We start from the raw sequence: 20,223 nt of genomic DNA, 5'->3' as shown, positions 1-20,223 counted from the left end.
GAATCATGCTAATAATGTTTTTGGGTTTTTTTTATAAAGTGGGAAATATTTGATGTCCAGCGTAAAGCAAAGACATTTGAATACATTTTGTTTTTAAAAGAAGAAAGAGTTATAGCGATTTTTAAAAAAATCGTTACAAACACACTAAAATTGACCACAAAGTGATCAAAACTGCAAATTTAAAAAATAGCAGTTTTGTTCGGGTGTCTCAGAGTGAGCTCAAAACTGCCTCATAGTCTCCTTATGAATTATCCTTTCCTTTCCTGCTTCTGTTCAAATAAACGTGAGAGTTGTGTTGCTTTTACGGGGAAAGCTTCCTAAAGAGTTAAACATCAAGTGCGCTCACTGCGCCGTGGTGGTGGCACTAAACCAGTCCTGGGACTCCCAGAAGGAACTCTTAAGATTCTTTCATCTCAGTGAGGGAGGCAGTGCGTTGGACTCGGACCTGCGACGGTATCGTAAAAAGAAAGAGAGAGAAAAAAAGGAGCCCTTCCTCCTCACGGCTCCATTCTTTTGCCTCCATCACTTGGCGGAGGACAAGCGACGTGTGAGCATCCTCTTCCTCCCTCCGCTGGGCACCGGCCTGCCTCTGTACACTGTGACAGCGAGGCTACTCGGTGCGGCGCAGCGCACCGGAGCGCAGCTGGAGGAGAGCAGAGGGGAGAAGCGAACAGGAGAGCAGAAGAGGGGGAGGAGGTGGAGGACGGACGGACTGCTACCCTCAGACAGGCGGGATTATACCCCACAGTATCCCGTCCCTTCAACATGCCTCGAGGGAATAAAAGACTTGCTGGGATTATCGCGCTGATCGCCTCGTTGCTGCTCGGCTCTTGTGGGACAGGTGCAGGTGAGCGGCTCCGCGCGCCTCTGGCGCTGTTTACAGTGGGGTGTTTTCTTGAAAGTCATCCCTGTGGTTTACTATTCTACCTGGACTCACTCAGCTGTAATGAATGAGAATAATATGTTTGGACGGTTGTAAACACGCCCGCTAATTAACCTGCCAGCTGGCAAAAAAGAAAGAAAAAGTCTTCTTCGTCTTTGTTCTCATATATTCTGCAGATTGTTAATTCACAAAAACCCCCTGAAAAGGCTATTATAAATAACTATAATAACTCATAAAACACATTACAGTTTGTTTATTTGGATTTAATTTCTTGATTATTTTTTCGAGTCATTATGGTACAAATGATTTTAAAAGGAAGAAATATTTCGTGTCTGCCCTGCGAAAGCTTTAACTGATCTGACCTGTTTTTCCGGGTTTGGCAAGGAGAAGCTCAGCGCAGTAAATTTAGTGAATTAAACAGTTGGCTGGATCTAATCCGACCACCACGGGGGCTTGTTGTTGAAAGGGAGCGCATATCCTCTGGGGATTTACGGCTGTCAAGTTTTAAGAGATAGTGAATTCCAGTTGCCTTCTTATTTTATCATTTTTCAGCATTTGATGTTTTCTCATGAGAAGGAGAGTGGGAGAGACTGTGGGCTCGTCCTGGAGAGGCAGGGAAGCTGTGTAGGATCCTGGAGCTTCTTTAAGGTTCAGAAAAAGATCCTTAAAAAGTGATTTCATGGTGTGAGGAGATTTCTTTAAAAGAAACCACTGCACCTGTCTGTATAACAGATATAGAATTTTTGTCTGCAACAAGTGTGCTACATCTCCTATTCACTGCTGCTGTTCAGTCCATGAGTGCATATGAGCTGTTAGTTTTTGATGGGAGGAATTTAGTGAATGGTTTCAGGACCTCCACAGTTGAAGTGGTTCAGTAAGATGTCATGGCCCCATGCTTCCCACTGTAATGACTGTAGTCTACTTCCATGATACTGTAAATAAGGGCAATCTTGTATGTGACATCTCAGATTAAAAAACAAAACAAAAGGATCAGATGGTTTTGTGCACACAACTGGCCAAACAAAACAAAAAACAATCAGGAGGACGACTGTAAAGATGGGCATCCACAGGCATAGCACTTTCTCAGCTGCATTGATTGTTAGGATAGATAGTGGACGTATTTATATCACTGCCATCTCATTCATCATGTTTCCTACAAGGAGGATGGGATGCTTCTGTCCATTCTGTAATAGTCTCTATCTGTCAATATACCCACTTTGTCACACAAGCACGCACACACTGAGCCAAGTTCTCTAACGTTTCCAAAATGACAATATAACATACCCACCTGACAAACTAAATGAACAGCTGTGTGATGGTGAGGAAGTGAACTGCTGAACTCGTCACTTTCCAGAACAGCTATGAGTCAGTTCATTTCCCGATGTGGACAGACAACATGTTACACAAACTAATTCTTTCTTTGGCGACCCAGTCCTTACCCTAACTAACTCCCATAGCTCAAACAAAGACTTCAGCCTTGGACACAACAAGATGTTTCAGGCAATGTGTGTACTTAAAGTCAAGGTATCTGAGGTAGAAGGTTTTAGATGCTGTTTAATGACGAAACAATGAGTTTGATTGAAATCGTCTTTGCTATTTGTGTGTAGCATCAATTTAGGCAGAACAGGTGATCTTAGTGCCAGCACACATAAGCCGGTGGCTGAGCTGCTATTCATCTTTAAATCCAATTAACATAAGTCATATCAGGCATGGTATTTATGCTGCTTTAGCCTGCATACAGCTGCTGCACATCTGCAAGCTGCTTTGCAACCCACCTCCACCACAGCTGCTTCATTCCACGGTGCTTCTGACCTCATCAGCGTCATTATCTGATGGCTGCTCTGTTCTCTTTGAGCTCGCTTTGCGTGTATGCACAGAGAAGGACAGAGAGGTCCCAGAAAGAGCAAATGTGAACAAATGTAAATTGCTGATGATGAAAATAAAAATCTTTTGACTGCTGTAGTTCTGACTGAAATACGTTTTTCATCCACTCACTCACGATCACAAGCCTAACCCGAAAGATGGTGATACCTAAAGCAAAATAACAGTACAATACAGAGGCACTTTAAGGTGAGAATAATGCAGACAAATCCAATGATTTTTCATACCTAAGTTGGAAAGTAGGCCAAGAAAAGTGTTTTGTGTCGTGATTGTCAACAGCCACAGTGGAAATTAAAAGTTTTACTTTCTCGCCCAGCACTCATCCTCTGCTAATCAATTCATGAAGAGGAGAATTTATTTTCAAGGCTCTCTTACCATTAAACGTACATTTCTAACTGGGGATTTAATGACCATTTAAGAACATTATGCAACTGCCGCTGCTGCTAGTAACAAAACAGAGGTCACCTGCTGGATAAATATGTCATTTTAAACGTTTGAGTAAATGACCAAGGCTATTATTTTTTCCCCAGTGAAGACTCTTCACCCCTTAGATCATTAGCATCATCAGCAGCACCACCATTATCATCTGTGAGAAACAATCTGGATCTCCTTCCTCCCACACACACCCTCACTGTTTGCTTTGTTTCATTTCACAATACAGGTAGACACATTTCTTTTTGCATTTTTCTCAAACTTGAAAGAAAACACAAATTTTCTTCATCTTCTTTTTGATTATTGCACCGACAGGGGCACCAAGGTAGCACAGGATGCGTTTCATTTCTCAGATGGCTGAGGGTAGATGTTTGATTATTTAAATAGCCGAGGCTGGGACGACAACGACTTTAAGGTGTTGTTATTTTCTAAGAGTGCTGGAAATTCATCTCCACCAGTCACAGCCAGACAGAGAATAAAAAAATGTGCTGGGGGAGAAGTTGATTTAAATTTGTGGCTGGCTCTCTGCTTCATATGGGAGCAGCCCTGTCTCATCAGAATTTATTACTTTTCAATGAGCTGGTGGTTTGCACAGAGTGAACTAAAACCACGGAATAAAATCAATTTGATGCGAATGTGTCTCTGCAAACCATCCCTGTCCTTTATGCTTCATGAGGTTTAGAGAGCCAGTATGTGGCAAAAGAGCAAAGTAGTTAAGTATAAATTGCCCTTATTTTTATGTCATGTATTTAGCAGATGTGGAGTCATGAAGAGGTTCTGATTAAACCAAGGTTGCACAAAGGTGGCAGTACCTGGTGGTGTGAGCCTGGAGCTGTCAGTCATGAATCTAGATTTATTAATCCAGGGACAAGTAGTTAAGCCATAAAAGTGACAGAGAACTGCAGTCCATCCATCTGCCTTTGTAACCTCTGGGATTTTGTATTTGCCCAAGGCCAGCTCCCCAGCGGACGTCTGCCTGCCTAAAAACAGACCCATTCATCAAATGGGCCTGTCATTATATCAGATGACTTGTTATCGGTTCAAGAATTGGCCACATTCTGCTGAGGTCACTACTCACTGTCACTCTCTGGAGCTGCAGGAAAGCAGAAACTGTAGTCATCAGCCATTAGCAAAACCACACTGTGATTACCGTCACATGGCTGCCTGTGAGAAATACTCGACTGTCCACAAGCAAATCTGCAGAAAAAGCTGCTAAATGGAAGATGTGATGAGATTCTTAACTGCTGTTTCATCAAATGAGTGTAGTCTGAACCTTTTGATCAAACATATTTTTGAAATTAAACAATAATAAATAATTAATTGAACATCCTTTTTTTTTTTCCTTACAGTCCTTCTTTTATATTGCAGCACTGACCAGGAAGTTTCAACCATGGTTGCTGGAAATAAACCTACCAAAAACTTATGTTTTCTGCTTTGTTGCTAAACAAAGATTTCAAACCTACATTACATTTTAGCCACCTGGGGGCAGTGCAACCCTCATAGACTGTATATAAAAGATGGCTTTACCATCAAAGTCTGAAAACTGAAGCTACTGCAAAAGCACCTTAAAGATACACTCTGTCCAGCATATTATACTAATAATAACGACACTAATGATAATTTGTTATATTAAAAACAAAATAAACTAAGTAAAAAAATATCAATACAAATAGTAATACATAGAAATAATATCAATAATAGATTACACAATATGTTATTGTACAATATATTATTGATATGATATATCTGGTAGATAATTCTATGTGTTTTATTGTATCATAGAAAGTCACAGCATGTGGTATAAAGATTCCCTGTATCTGTCCTTGGAGTGGAGTTAATCAGTCTGTTACAGATGCTTCTCTGCTAACGGTGTGTTCACACCGAACGCGATGGACACGAACAAAACGCCCCAAACGCCCCTAATTTGACGCGTGCACATTCGCGTCTCAACGCGTGTCCAAGAAAAATCCATAGCGCGTCAAAATATCATATTTTGACACGCGTGAACCGGAAATGTGGGAGGAATGTGGGAGGAAGTTGTGCCAGACCGGTATCTTTGCAAGATGGCAGCTGTCGAGCTAGCGCTTGAAGAGAGAGTCTCCCTTCTCTATGTACTGAGGAGAGCAGAGCAGCGGCGTAAAAGACGTCCTCGCCGTACCTGGGTCCATCAGGTCCTCCAGAGGCGTGAGCAGTTTGGTGAGTTTCACCATTTGCTCCAGGAGCTGCGCCTGGATGACGGCCGATTCCAGCGATATCACCGGCCAGTTTGAGGACCTGCTTTCCCTCGTCGGTCCCAGCATCGCCCGCCTAGACACCAATTACAGGCGCTCAATCCCACCTGCAGAGAGCCTGTCCATCTGCCTGAGGTTAGTAAAAGTATTTAATACGGTAGTCCTTTATTGATACCTGTGCTAATATGCTAAACCATCCATTTATACACTGCTAACATGGATGTGCTATGCTAACAGTGAATGCTCTCGGTGTTTACTGATAGCAAACTGTGGTACGGAGACGACTGTTTATAATATTTCTAGTGATACTCAGAAGGTCTCATCAAGTCCCGATTTAATTCGATTTATGCTGTTATCAGTGTTAGCAATGATAGCATGGCTGTGGTGTCACATCAATGTATGCGCTCGGTGTTTGCTGATATCAAACTGTAGCATTAGGACCACTGAGTTAACCTTTGTAGTGATACTCACTCCTTTTTATTTAGACCTGGTTTAATTCTGGGATAGTTGAATATTTGTATATAATCCCTGCAGCTGTCAGACTCTATAACAGCCTTTATTAAAACAGAGTTAGATAAAACTGTGAACAGTTTGGTTCATCTTTAGTTACATGGTTCTATCTTGATAAGCTATGTCTTATCACAGATTAATTTTTCAAAAATATTAATGATTTAAGCAAGGAAAGGGCTACATATCAACATACAACTCTTTATTTCTATTAATGTCTTACTTCATTCCTACCTGATTGACATGTTTAGGAATTATGAGTGATTGGCTCACTGTAGTTGTGAAAGTTGCTACCAATCAAATTATGATATGTTAAAGTTAAAACAAAACACAACTGTTTTAGATATGATCTAATATACATTTTGTAATTATCCTTATAATTACAAAATGTTTCATGTAAGATTTAAGTTTTGTGATTTAAATCTGATATCACAAAAGTATTTTGGAATTTGAATAATGTATTTTGTAACTGCAGTACACATAATACTAATTTTGAACAATTTTGTCCAGGTTCCTTGTCACTGGGGACTCCTTCACGACCAAGCGTTCAGTTTCAGAGTCGGTGTGTCAGATCATCCCCCAGGTAGCGACGGCCATCTGGGACTGTCTAGTGGACGACTTCATGGCTGTGCCTTCACCTGGAGACTGGCGGTCCATCACAGAGGGATTCCAGGAGCGCTGGAACTTTCCTCTGTGCTGTGCAGCTCTGGATGGGAAGCACGTCCAGACAAAGGCACCCCATATATCATATAGGAGACACACACATTGATATACACTAAATATTTATTCCATTTCTTTTTTGTGGTGCCCAAATTTATGCACCTGCTTGATTTTGTTTAAACAATTATTGCACACTTTTTTGTAAATCCAGTAAACTTCTTTTCACTTCTCAAGTATCACTGTGTGTGTCTCCTGTATGATATATTTAACTGACATTTTTATTGTAACAACCAACGATTTATACAGGAAAATAATGTCTATTAACAAGGTTGCCCAAACTTTTGCATCCCACTGTATTAGTATATTTTGTCATTAGTATAATAATAAATTCTACATGTGTCAAGTCGTGTGCCAACATTTGCTGTGTAGTAGAACTGAGACATTAGTCATTGTAAAAATTTATTTGAAATAATATTAAAATTCTCAAACAGAAAAACATTAAACATAAATATATAAAATATAAGAATTTACAGAGAGACAGGAATAAAAAGGACCAGCTGCTCTCCAGAGCAGGAACAAGGCTGAGGAGGAAATGCTCCGTTGGAGACTGGTGTGGACTCTTCAGGGATACCAGGATGGCCAGCTCCAGCGCCGATGGACCGTCCTGGGACCCGTCCCTCATCTGCCTTGGAGCCGTCCTCCTCTGTGGGCCTGTAAAACAGCACAAAACACAAAGAAATGAGAAGGCTGCTACTAGATTTTTAATTTCAACATTGAAAAAAACAAAAAAACAAAAACAGGATATAATCAGATTGGTTGTAGATATTTAGTAAAGGTGATCACAAGGCAATCCCACCGACTAAAAAGGTATCAGTGCTTGCTGTACATATCTGTGGGTGCAGCAGCAGGAGCTCAGGGACTGGGGAGCCAGGAGAAGCAACAGGGGATGCTCTGCTGCAGAATCAGTTGGCTCTATCAATACAGTATTAAATGTTAACAGGTTGAATATAATCAGAGAAAGTATATACAGTGGTCCCTCATTTATTGCAGCAGGGGTTCTCAGAATAACTAGCCCCTGGTCACGCACTTTATACACCGTTTTCCCCACACACATGAACATTGGTCACAGTTTTCACAATTTATTCTCAAAGTGCAAACCTTTGTAGATTGCAAAACGTAAAAGTATTATTATGCCGTGGTTTGTCTTCATCTGCCTGCCACTTTCGTGCGCCTTTTTCCCTCGCGGTGCAGGTGTCTATTTCCGAATGAGGCTCATAGTTATGGGTATTTTTGTGCTGTTTTTTCTATTGGACGTGATGGTTATTAAACCAAACATGATAAATTTGGCAAGCGCAGGAGACACGACACGAAGGAGATTTGTCAATCAGGCTGCAGAATGCAATGCTGTACGGTGCAAAAAAAAGAAAAGAAAAAGAAAATCAGCGAAAAAGCGAAGCAGTGACGGATGAACAGCGGGACCACTGTGTGCTGTTTATTAATAAACAATAAAATATATTCCTAAATGACAACATGCATAAAAGCAGAACGGTATTTGTACTCAGTGGGAAAATAGCGGTGGCTTGCTAGCTTTTGTGCGGCTTCCCCGGGTCAGCGAAAACTTTAGAGAAAACTTAAGAGAAATGAGTGAACTTACCAGGTTGCCCGATCTCTTCACATATCTTCCTCCAAGCTCGGTCATTTATATTCCTGTCTCGGTACAGAAAGCAGCTGGTGTCGAACGGCTCCGGGTTGTTTGCTACGGCGCTGATTAGCCTTCTGTCCATTGAAGAATGAAGGGCTTTGGCTGGATCTGCCCCTTTGACCTAGGTCAGAGCCACGTCACCAGGCTCCTGATTGGTTGTCGCGGCGCGATTTGACGCTGGAGTTCAGATTTTTCCAACTCGAGCGGTAGACGCGTAACGCGCGTATGCACAAAATGCAACACAAAAACTGATGCGCGTGGTTTTTTTCGCGAGTCAAACGCTCCAAACGCGCTAGACTGACGCGCGTTTCAGGCGTTTTGGCGTTTTCGCGACGCAAATCTGCTTCCCAATTTTCGCGGGAGCCGCAATTGCGGGTCATCGCGCCTTTCCATTGACTTTACATGTAAACCTGACGCTCTGGCCGCCTCTATCGCGTTCGGTGTGAACACACCGTAAGTGTTGTGCAGGGTGGTCAGGATAATCCATGATAACAGTTTTCTGACTGCTTCTTCATAGAAGACTCTGGGAGAACAGCCCTAATATTGCTTGTCTATCAGCTCAGAAGGACCATAATAAAGATCAAGTTGGTTGCAACCAAGCCCATAAACTCATCAGGTGTTTTGTTAGTGACAAGAAAGGCCCCAAAGTATTCTTGTCTTGCTGTTGACAAGTCGCTACTATATTAGCACGCCGTGTACCTTGATTTGTCAGTCAGATCCACCACTCTGCTACATCCCTCACTTACATACAATAAACTATGAAAGTTACTGTTATTGTGTTCTTGTCTGTTTTACACATGAACTTCATGTAATGCGAGTAGTTTTAATGACATAAAAACTTTCCCTGTGTCACCTCACCAGCTGAGCCACACATTAACACTGACACGGAAGTATGATTAGGTTCCTTCAGTTAGCAGGTAGCTCAAGAGGCACAGAAACTGTGCAAAAATATTGGGATGTTCTCTGCTGTTCTCTGGTAATAAAAATCAAAGGTAAACATGTTAGGATTTAAACGGTGGCTAATTGTCAAAAAACAATTCGTGATTAACAGATTTGTTGACCTGGAACTTCCCAGAGAGAGCATGAACATGTATTTGGCCACTTTCCAAATGTAAACAAAATTTCTCTGGCTCGTACCTCAGCTTTGCCATCCTGAGGAAGCTGTTTTAACCATTTAATGCCTAATGAAGTTGTTACGTTCCCCTGAGGGGTCTAGGCGGAGAGGGGAAGTAACAAAAAGTGAACTGCAGGGTTTTTCTGCTTTGTTTTGCTGAAACACTTGTTAGTGACAAGCTAAGAAACCAAAACAGTGACTTAAAAGGTGCTAAAATATTCCTTAGAGCTGAAGGAAACAGCTTTACATAACTCCCTGTGGGTTTTGTCAGCATACGCAACACCTTTGACATAACCATCTAAGCCATTGCCATCTTAACAATATTGATTATTGCAGTGAGTAATGCAAGAGTTGCATCAATATTTTAGTGGAATTAATGTGTATGTGCTTGCTTTGAGCCCAAAATCTTTCCTACTGCCCTGCACAGTTTTAAGGTTTTCCAACTGCTTTTGACAATGTCATGTGGAGAATAATGTGTTCTTCCATCCAAATTAAATACATGATATGGCTACAAAGTCATTTATTATTAAAGGAAGGGTCATGCGAGCTGATCCTTAGAAGAATACGCTGTATTTCTGTTAACGTAATGGAGGAGAAGCTGAGGAGATCAGCATATGGTGGTAGAAGGCCCAAGAAATCAACAAGAAAGTGGAGGAGTTTGGTTCACTGCCCTGCATGGACATTCGTTGCCTGCGTCCTTCGTCTTTAATCCATTCAGTGACACTCCCAGGTCCTTCTCTCATTTCATCCATCAGTGGGTTTTCTTTGTGTGTGTGTGTGTGTATTCGGATTCATTTGTCTCTCCTCATCTCACCTTCACACAGCTGCTGCTCTGTGGTGCACAACAACACAAGTCCCAGCAATGAAGTCCTGTTCAGTCCTGCATCACAATCTCACTCTGTATGGTATTACTGTAACAAAGGCTGGGGGTGGAGTAGCAGGGTGGTAGGTGAATAGTAACCTACTTAACTGCTTGTATTATTGTATAAATCCACTTTGAACTGCCTCGAGAAAAACAAACTGAAGTTTTTGGTGAAAAACAAAAAACAAAAATTTGACTGTTAATCATGTTAACATGTCAGTATCGCATGTATCGCATTCTCCTTTGTTCCTCTCTAACCAGTTAAACAGGAAATCATCGTCACATCGAACCTAATCATAGTCGGTGACCTTCTCTGTTTTCAGTTTAATGAATATGTAAGAACCTCTTAAAATATACTGAATACCCCAACCGGCTGCGGTAGATGGCTGCTGCTCCCTCCTGGAAGTTTTCTTCCTGTTAAAAGGGAATTTTTCCTTCCCACTGTTGCCAAGTGCTTGGTCACAGGGACATCATCTAATTGTTGGGGTTTTCTCTGTATTATTGTGGGGTCTTCCTTTACAATAGAAAGCACCTCAAGGTGCCTGTTGTTGTAATTAGAATTATTTAGAATTATTTAGATTTAGATTAGAATGATTAGAAACTGAATTGAATTGAACTGGACTGAGTCATCAACTGAAATGATTCCTTTGTTGTTCTCAGTAGTGCCTTTTTTGTTGCGTGTGTTTGCATTGCTTTGTAGTAGTGTTTACTCATAGTTACAGTAATGTGTGTTTTTATTAGCATGTTATGTTCTGTTAAGTTTTGTTAAAACTGATGGAAGGCTGTGTGAAAACCACAAAGAGGAAAAAAAGATTGTGAAAGGAACCCTCAATGTCACTCTTTATGAGAAGCAATATTGTCATTGTGGGCTATTATTTATCAGACAGGCCTTCAGAAACAGAAAGGTTTTTCAGTTGCAGGATGTCATCCAAGGAAACTCTGCTTCTCACAGATCAATATATACAATAAAATATAAGTCAAAGGCATGTCGATACAACATTTTAGTGTGAAACATTACAATAAAACGTTATTTAGAAATGATTGCCTGTCACACAAATTATTGTGCCTGAATATAAAAGAATTCACCCCTCGCTTCTGGAAGTTCACATTTTATATGTGATTTAACAACATTTTTTTCTTCTTCTTCTTCTTTAGGCTCCTCCTATTTGGGGTCACCACAGCAGCCCATCTACCTCCATTTTGCTATATCCTTAGCAGCCTCCTCTTTCATACCAACCTGTCACTACACTAGACTCCATGACATTCGTGAATTTATTTCCACATTTTTTCCTCATGTCGAGCAGCTACCCATCCAACATCCTTTCTATTCATCTTTCAACGCATATACACCTAACCTTGCCTCTCTAACTGTGTCTCCAAACCACTCAATCTCAGCTGTCCCACTGATGTACTCTTTTCTAATCTTTTCCGTCCAATGAAAATCTCAACATCTCAAGCTCTGCCTCCTGTTATTCTTTAGTGCCACTGTCCTGAAGCCATACATTATAGCAGGTATCACAACAGACTTGTAAACCTTCTCTTTCACTCTATCCTTCTGTCACGAATCACCCGTAGCACTTTAGCACTTCCACCCACTCCTGCACTCTCTTCTCCACCTCTCTTGTCAATCAATCAATCAATCAATCAATCAATCAATCAATCAATCAATCAATCAATCAATCAAGGCTTTATTGGATAGGACCCCCCCCCCCCCCCCCCCCCCACACACACACACACACAACACAGACATGTGATGTCTGTGTTGTGTGTGTATGGTCGGAGATCGGTACCATTACAGAAAAGGTCAGAGATCGGTACCATTACAGAAAAAAACAAAACACTGAAATATACACTACAATGGGAAAGTACAAGAGGAAAAAAACAGACCTCTACTCATGCTGGGCTCCTGGGAGGACAGCATGAGAACAGGAAACAAAAAAACTCCTCTGCACAAAAAAGCACATAAATGTCCACAGAACAACATTATGGAACACGTGACAAGCCACAGGGTCGGGTGGGGGGTGAGGAGTAATCTGAAGCAAACACAGCAGCCATCCTGCCCAGCGCTACCATTCCAGCACGGGCTCAGACCCGCCGTGTTCCCCAGGAGGGAACAAGCATCGAAGGCGTTTGGAAAGGGAGGGGGGATGAGTGTGTGCATATCAGTGTATATGTATGTGTGTGCGTGTCCAGAGTTCAGCTGAGACAGTGTCCTTCGCCCTGCTAGGCTAAGTAAACAGTCTTCCAGCCAACCCAGGTGGCCTTGCATGGCTTGTGCACTGTCCATTGCATTGGATGTATTTACACTAATCTACCTTTTATACCTCTACTCCTTGCATTGTCTCTGTCACCCCCCTCTCTCTGTCATTTTCACATGTGCATACTGTCATACTTCTACTGAGCTTCTCCGGAGCATACCTCCACCTCTCCAGGTTCTCCTGTACCTGATCCCTGCTCTCACTACAGATCAAAATGTCATCTGCATCATAGTACACAGAGACTCCTGCCTGAACATATCTGTCAGTCTGTCCATCACCACTGCAAACAAGAAAAGACTCGGAGCAGGTCCCTGATGTAATCCCACTCCCACCTTGAACCTATCAGTCAGTCCTCCCCCACACCTCACCACTCTCTCAATCTCCTCATGTATATCCTGCACCATACTCAGATGTTTCTCCGCCACTCCTGTATTCCTCATGCGGTACCACAGTTCCTCTCTTAGCACTCTATCATATGCTTTCTCTAAATCCACAAATACACAGTTGACTTTCTCTGTACTTCTCCATCAACACTCTCAAAGTAAACACCACATTGGTGGTTCTTTTTTCTCAGCGTGAAGCTGAGAGCCACTACTGCTGCTCACTGATTGTCACCTTAACCTAGCTTCAACAACTCTGTCCCATATCTTCATGGTGTGGCACATCAGGTTTATCCCTCTGTAATTACCACAGCTTTGCACATCACCCCTGTGCTTGAAAATCAGTACCAGTACACTTCTTCTCCATTCCTCAAACATTCTCTCATTCTATATTCTGCTCACTTTTAATTTTCTAACTTTCGAATACTTTCTTATACTTCCTCATTCCACCACCAAGTCTCCTTGTCCTCTTTTCTTTATCCAGGGGTTACATTGAACACCTTCTTGGTTTACCTCACCACATTAGCTGAACTTCCGCAGTCATGTGGCTCTTCCTTACCACCCAGAGCCTGTCTCATTTCCTCCCTAAACTCTGTGCAACATTCTTTTTATTTCAGCTTCCATCTTTTAATTCTTGGCTTTAAGTTAACTCGCTTTCTCTCCTTAGTTTCCAAAGTCATCCTACACACTGTCCTCTAATAAGATGTAGTCCTCCTGTGTGTACCCCCCTCCATCCATTCAACCTCTCTCTTCTTAAAGTGATTGTTCACTATAGCCATTTCCATTCTTTTCACAAAATTCAGCACCATCAGTCCTTTTGCACATCTTTCTTTAACACCATACCTACCCAACACGTCCTCATCTACGCCTGTTCCCTTCACCTACATGTCCATTTAAATCTTCTCCAATTCTTCTTATTTTTCTGACGTCCAACCTGTGGGGCATGCATACTAACAACATTCAATATCAGCACTTTGATTTCCAGCTTCAAGCTCATGATCTTTTCTGTTGATCTATTCATGATCTATTCTATTTCAGTTCCTGTCTATACCATGGTAAGATGCACCACTGATGCTCCTGGCTTTGGTTCCCTCCCATCTGATCTCCTGCACACACAATATACAGGGTGGGCCGTTTATATGGATACACCGTAATAAAATGGGAATGGTTGGTGATATTAAAGTCCTGTTTGTGGCACATTAGTATATGTGAGGGGGCAAACTCCTCAAGATGGGTGGTGACCATGGTGGCCATTTAGAAGTCGGTCATCTTGGATACAACTTTTGTTTTTTCAATAGGAAGAGTGCCATGTGACACATCAAACTTATTGGTAATGTCATAAGAAAAACAATGTTGTGCTTGGTTTCAATGTAACTTTATTCTTTCATGAGTTATTTACAAGTTTCTGACCACTTATAAAATGTGTTCAATGTGCTGCCCATTGTGTTGGATTGTCAATGCAACCCTCTTCTCCCACTCTTCACACACTGATAGCAACACCGCAGGAGAAATGCCAGCACGGGCATCCAGTATCCGTAGTTTCAGGTGCTGCACATCTCGTATCTTCACACCATAGACAATTGCCTTCAGATGACCCCAAAGATAAAAGTCTAAGGGGGTCAGATCGGGAGACCTTGGGGGCCATTCAATTGGCCCACGACGACCAATCCACTTTCCAGGAAACTGTTCATCTAGGAATGCTCGGACCTGGCACCCATAATGTGGTGGTGCACCATCTTGCTGGAAAAACTCAGGGAACGTGCCAGCTTCAGTGCATAAAGAGGGAAACACATCATCATGTAGCAATTTTTAAATATCCAGTGGCCTTGAGGTTTCCATTGATGAAGAATGGACCCACTATCGTTGTACCCCATATACCACACCAAACCATCACTTTTGTTGTTCCAACAGTCTTGGAGGGATCCATCCAATGTGGGTCAGTGTCAGACCAATAGCGGTGGTTTTGTTTGTTAACTTCACCATTCACATAAACGTTTGCCTCATCACTGAACAAAATCTTCTGCGTGAACTGATGGTCCTGTTCCAATTTTTGTTTTGCCCATTCTGCAAATTCTGTGCGCCGATCTGGGTCATCCTCGTTGAGATGCTGCAGTAGCTGGAGTTTGTAAGGGTGCCATTTGTGAGTAGCTAAGGGACCGAAGGGATGTTCAACTAATGCCACTCTCCAGTGACATGCGGCGAGTGCTACGCTGTGGGCTCTTGCTGAATGAAGCTAGGACAGCCACTGATGTTTCTTCATTAGTGACAGTTTTCTTACGTCCACATTTTGGCAAATCCAACACTGAACCAGTTTCACGAAACTTAGCAAGCAGTTTGCTAACTGTAGCATGGGAGATGGGTGGTCTCGTAGGGTGTCTTGCATTGAAATCTGCTGCAATGACCCGGTTACTGCGTTCACCAGATATCAACACAATTTCGACCCGCTCCTCACGTGTTAACCTCTTCGACATGTCAATGACTGTAAACAAAGAGAAACTTGTAAATAACGCATGGAAGAATAAAGTTACATTGAAACCAAGCACACCATTGTTTTTCTTGTGACATTACCAATAAGTTTGATGTGTCACATGGCACTCTTCCTATTGAAAAACCAAAAGTTGTATCCAAGATGGCTGACTTCTAAATGGCCACCATGGTCACCACCCATCTTGAGGAGTTTGCCCCCTCACATATACTAATGTGCCACAAACAGGACTTTAATATCACCAACCATTCCCATGTTATTACGGTGTATCCATATAAACGGCCCACCCTGTATATACCTTTCTCCATTATAACAGACACCTCTGTCGCCTTACTAGTAATAGACCGTGCATTTAAAGTCCCTACTCTCACCTCAGCAAGCCTGCCTTTCCTTCTTTCTTACTACCTCCTAACACACTTTTCCTTCTCATCTCTTTTATTTTTGTCCAACAGTAGGAGATTTTCCACTGACACCCTGTTGGCCAACAGCACCAGAGGCAGTCATTGTTAACCCGGGCCCTTAACGATCCTGCACAGACATTCTTTATTATCTGCATGTTTGACTTGGTAAATATTTTATGATGAATGCCCTTCTGATGCAACCCTCCCCATTTATCCAGGCTTGGGACTGACACTATGAATACACTGGCTTGTGGCTCCCTTTTGCTGGATTGTGTGTAATTTGACACTGATCAGTAAAAATGACTGGTTGAAGTAGATGAACTTTTTCAGTGAAAAAAAACTTTTCTGTGGTCAAGATATGTACTCTCTCTGGAGGGTAAATGTCCTGCAAGAACTGAGAAAACAGAGGAACATGTCAAGTAGCTCTTACGCTCCTAGTGTGGACAGTGGTTAGCAGTGCTGCCTTGCACCAAGAAGGTTTGACCACACCAGTTGTGGAGTTTGCATATTCTCCTTGAGTGGAGTTTTGGGAGTACAAAATATAATCAAATCAAGTATCCCACCAGTAAATGTCTCTATATTTGCAGTTAATGTCAATGGAGAAGTTCCAACCCAATCGAAGGGACTGTGCTCTCAACAAAATAATAAGTTAGTACAGCAGTGCTTCCCAACCTTTTGAATCCACGGCACATATTTCACATTAGAAAAATCACACGGCACACCACCAAACAAAATATCACAAAAAACATAATAATTTTTCCCCGTGCACCAGGTATAGCGGAATTGGCTCCGTTTGTCCCCAGTATACCATTTTTGCTTTCTTCTGTCTACTACTCATGCTAGGGCCTTCATCTAGAATTTTCTCCAGGGCCCAGGTCAAATTGATTACTTTTTCTTTTCAAATATTTATCTATTGCTATTACACGCTGCATTGTCTCACTCACAGCACGACTATTATATAAGTTCTTCTTCATCTTCTTCTGTTTTACTGGCAGTTGGCAACCCATTTAATTAGAGCAGGTAGTTGTACTGCCCTCTACTGGAAGAGAATGTAATTGTTCTGCACGTTACGCCGATCGCTTAGAGTACTAATCAGATGGAACCAGATTATCTTCCACGGCACACCTGACCATTTCTCACGGCTCACCTATGTGCCGCGGCATAGTGGTTGGAAAACACTGTTGTGCACAGTGTAATCATCTTCTAAGGCCATGACCATATGTTTTTAAGAAAGCTCTTCAGGTCCACTTTAAATTTCTTTTGTTTTTTTCTTTGTCCAAGTTCCACCATTTTGTTGTGAAATTCAGCTCTGGGTTTTGCAAAATCTTGCCGACAGAAAAATGAACAAACACCACAGCAAACAAACTTGTGTTGAGGCTCCATCTTGGCTCTCCATCTTGGCTCTCCATCTTGGCAGAGGAACAACAGTCATTCTAGCAGATGCCCAGTAATGATGTTCATTCAAGTGACAAAGCCTTCTAGTGGCCATAGGGACTGGGACTCTTGTCCATTGATAACTTCAGAGGGAGTGGTGAAGCATTGCCACTATAGTTTTATAAAGGAAATGGTTACTGTCATTCAAATGTTACAAACAATAGTTGTTTTTAGATCTGTATGAGTTGTTGTAATACATCAAAATTGTCTTACAGAATTTGTGAAACTTCAGGTTTAGATAATGTACCTTTAAAAGGAAAAAAAGAAAGAAAAAACAATGCTTTGCAAAAAATCTTTAGGACTAACTTCTTACCCAACCCTGAATGCTGGAGGCAAAAAGGAAAGGAGGAAGCAGATAATAATTTGTAAGTCTGTTTGTTTTTTTAATATCACTTAATATTCTCTCAGGGAGAATGACTAGAAAGAAAAGTATGCCATTCAGTGTATTTGTCCCTATTTTGAAATGCAAAAATGATCCATTAATGATATTTTCATCACATACTCCACATGTCTCCTTCTGGGTCCATTAGTAAGTGTGATGTAACCAGCAGCAATTCTTCCAATCTACATAAGACTGACATATTTCATAGTGAATGGTCTTAAGTTTTCCTGCTTACTACCAATGTGTTCATTCATTTTTTTTTAAATTACTAGTTTCAGCATGTGCTGTAATGTGGTAAGGGTTAAAGCTTACAGATACATGTTTTAATTGTGGCCTTGTTGCAGCACAGTTCCTTTTGATTATATAATTTACTGATTGGGTCTGCCTCCCATGAATCCTCATATCAATGCAGTTAACACAGCAATGCCAAACAGCAGTGATGTTTTCATGCCGTGTCAAAAAAGAGCGGTTAATTATGTTGCATGGGAAAGTGAATTTATGAGTGTTTTATAGCTTAATGTGATTTTCTAACTTCGGAAGGCTTCGATCATGAGTCAGCAGAATTACTGGCCTGGTGTGTTGCTAATAGACAGATGAAGGGCTGGTATGCAGGAACTAACGTTTCTCTCATTGTTAGCAGTCAGCCCTGCAGCACAGCATCTCACTTGAGCTGTCAGACTGTCAGGCTGTGGTCTGCAGCCAAAGAAGGCACAGGATTCATATCGTTCTCAGCCAAACTGCATTACCACGCAAACTTTTCCTTTGACTTTCATGGCCACGAAATAGTAATGATTATGGATGACTCAACAGAATAGTCTTATTTCACAACTTCTGCAGGGAAAAGAGAGATAGGAAGACACAACAGGAGAAGTGAGCTTGCTCCAAAAGGCTTTAGGAAAAGATCAATTGTAGCTCAGTTCCGTTCAATGACAGCATAAGTTGTTCTGGTATCAGTTTAGTAGCTGGAGTTTAGCTTAGCAGTTACCTCGACTGTGCCAAAGAACACAGAGAGGACTTAAAGAGGTATGCTTTGGTTTGTCTGGGCAAGTTCATGATTTTGTGGATTATTTGGGGCCATCTTTAGGAATGGCGACATGCTGACCTCTCATATCGCATGTAGTGATTAACTGTGCAGAGACACATATTTAACTGAACCAACTAAAGTCCACTGAATTAAATTTCCAAATGAACTGAATACATAAAATTACAACTAAGTATGATGTACAAAAATGAGTGGGCTCGGTAGTAGGTTGGTTGGCAAACAAGCTTTTGGGCCTCTCTGTGTGGAGTTTGCATCTTCTCCCCATATCTGTGTGGCCTTTCTCCAGGTACTCTGGCCTTCACACTGTCTCAAGAACATCCATGTTAGGTTAACTGGTGATTCTAAACAGGCTGTGAGGAAAGAATGTGATTGTAAATGTGATTGTTTTTCTGTCTTCATGTCACTAGTCCAGGGTGTACACTGCCCTCCCCAACTGGAACATATAGTGGATAAGTGAAAGAGAATTTTTGGATGCATGCAAGGAAAGTTGCCACTTGCTTCATAATGCAATGCATATTTTTTGTCAGTAAATACTCTTTTGTAATTTGTTTTTTTCAACTCTCTCACACACATACACACACCTGCAGCCTCTGCACCAAATGGCTCTCCACAGTTTATTCTCAGCATCCAAAAACTTATCAGAGCCACAAGAGCTTCATGTGTGTTCCTCTGTTAATTTTGCTCAAATTAAATGTGGTAAAAACGTAACTTCTTGAATGTGTGTGATATATGTCTGGTGCTTCAGCGGGAATGTCTTCACTGCATGTGTTCAACCATGCAACACATTTTACTCTGAACCACAGAAATTCAGAGAAAAACACTGGGGGTTACCAGTTTAGGGTACATCCTCTGGGCACCATTAATGTCCACACAAAATCATGGCAGTATGTCTCACAGTTTTTGTGGTATTTATGTCTAATCAACGTGGTGTATCCACAAATCGGCATTCCCACTTCTAGAACTGAAAGGTTTTTTTTCTCTTTTCCAGGAGAAATACTTCTAACCACTTTTATAGTTGACACAACAACAATTCTCAACATTGCTGACATATTTTGTCAGTCACTGTGACACAGAGACTGTGTGACAGTGCGAGGTCATACATGTGACATGTCACTCAGAAATTTCAGCCTGTTGCTACTTTTGCAGGAGATAAATTAATATTCCTGAGTCTGAAACTGTTTGCTGCTCTTCACCTGCTAACACTGCAGCCTCAGAGAAACATTTTAAATATCATGCATGGCTTGTTTCTTATTGCAAGCACAACATATGCAGTTTTTCTAAGTGTCTGCCTGCTGCTTCTTTATTTCTTTCTACACATACATGTGGGACCAGACAGAATCTTTACTTGTAGGACACCTTTTCATGTTTTAATCCTCTTTGCTCAGATTGTGTCTCTGAGCATGTCAGAAACCTAAAAGGGTACAGATTTGAACGCAATGCCTGTCTTCCTATGAGATATCCAATAACAAATTCAACAATATCTATGTAAAAGCAGCCTGGATTTATGTTCATGCATTACAGCCAAAACAAACAAAAACATTTCTGGGGTAATTTTTGCAGGTATCACAA

General features: G+C 41.5%; 1 protein-coding gene across 1 annotated transcript in view; it reads left to right on the top strand.

The window, feature by feature from the left end:
* Positions 1-347: 347 nt before the first annotated feature.
* Positions 348-20,223, top strand: part of LOC146369873 (contactin-associated protein-like 4) — a 118,831-nt gene continuing 98,955 nt past the window's right edge. Inside the window, exon 1 of the mRNA XM_084909336.1 lies at positions 348-847. Coding sequence (XP_084765462.1) covers positions 766-847 — 82 coding nt within the window. The 5' untranslated portion in view covers positions 348-765. The remainder of the gene's footprint in view (positions 848-20,223) is intronic.

The sequence above is a fragment of the Perissodus microlepis genome, chromosome 17 (assembly GCF_051167445.1).
Source record: "Perissodus microlepis isolate ML-2025 ecotype Zambia chromosome 17, ASM5116744v1, whole genome shotgun sequence".
Taxonomy (NCBI): domain Eukaryota; kingdom Metazoa; phylum Chordata; class Actinopteri; order Cichliformes; family Cichlidae; genus Perissodus; species Perissodus microlepis.
Note: the sequence above shows the minus strand (reverse complement) of the source record. Positions and strands in the feature narration are given on the sequence as shown.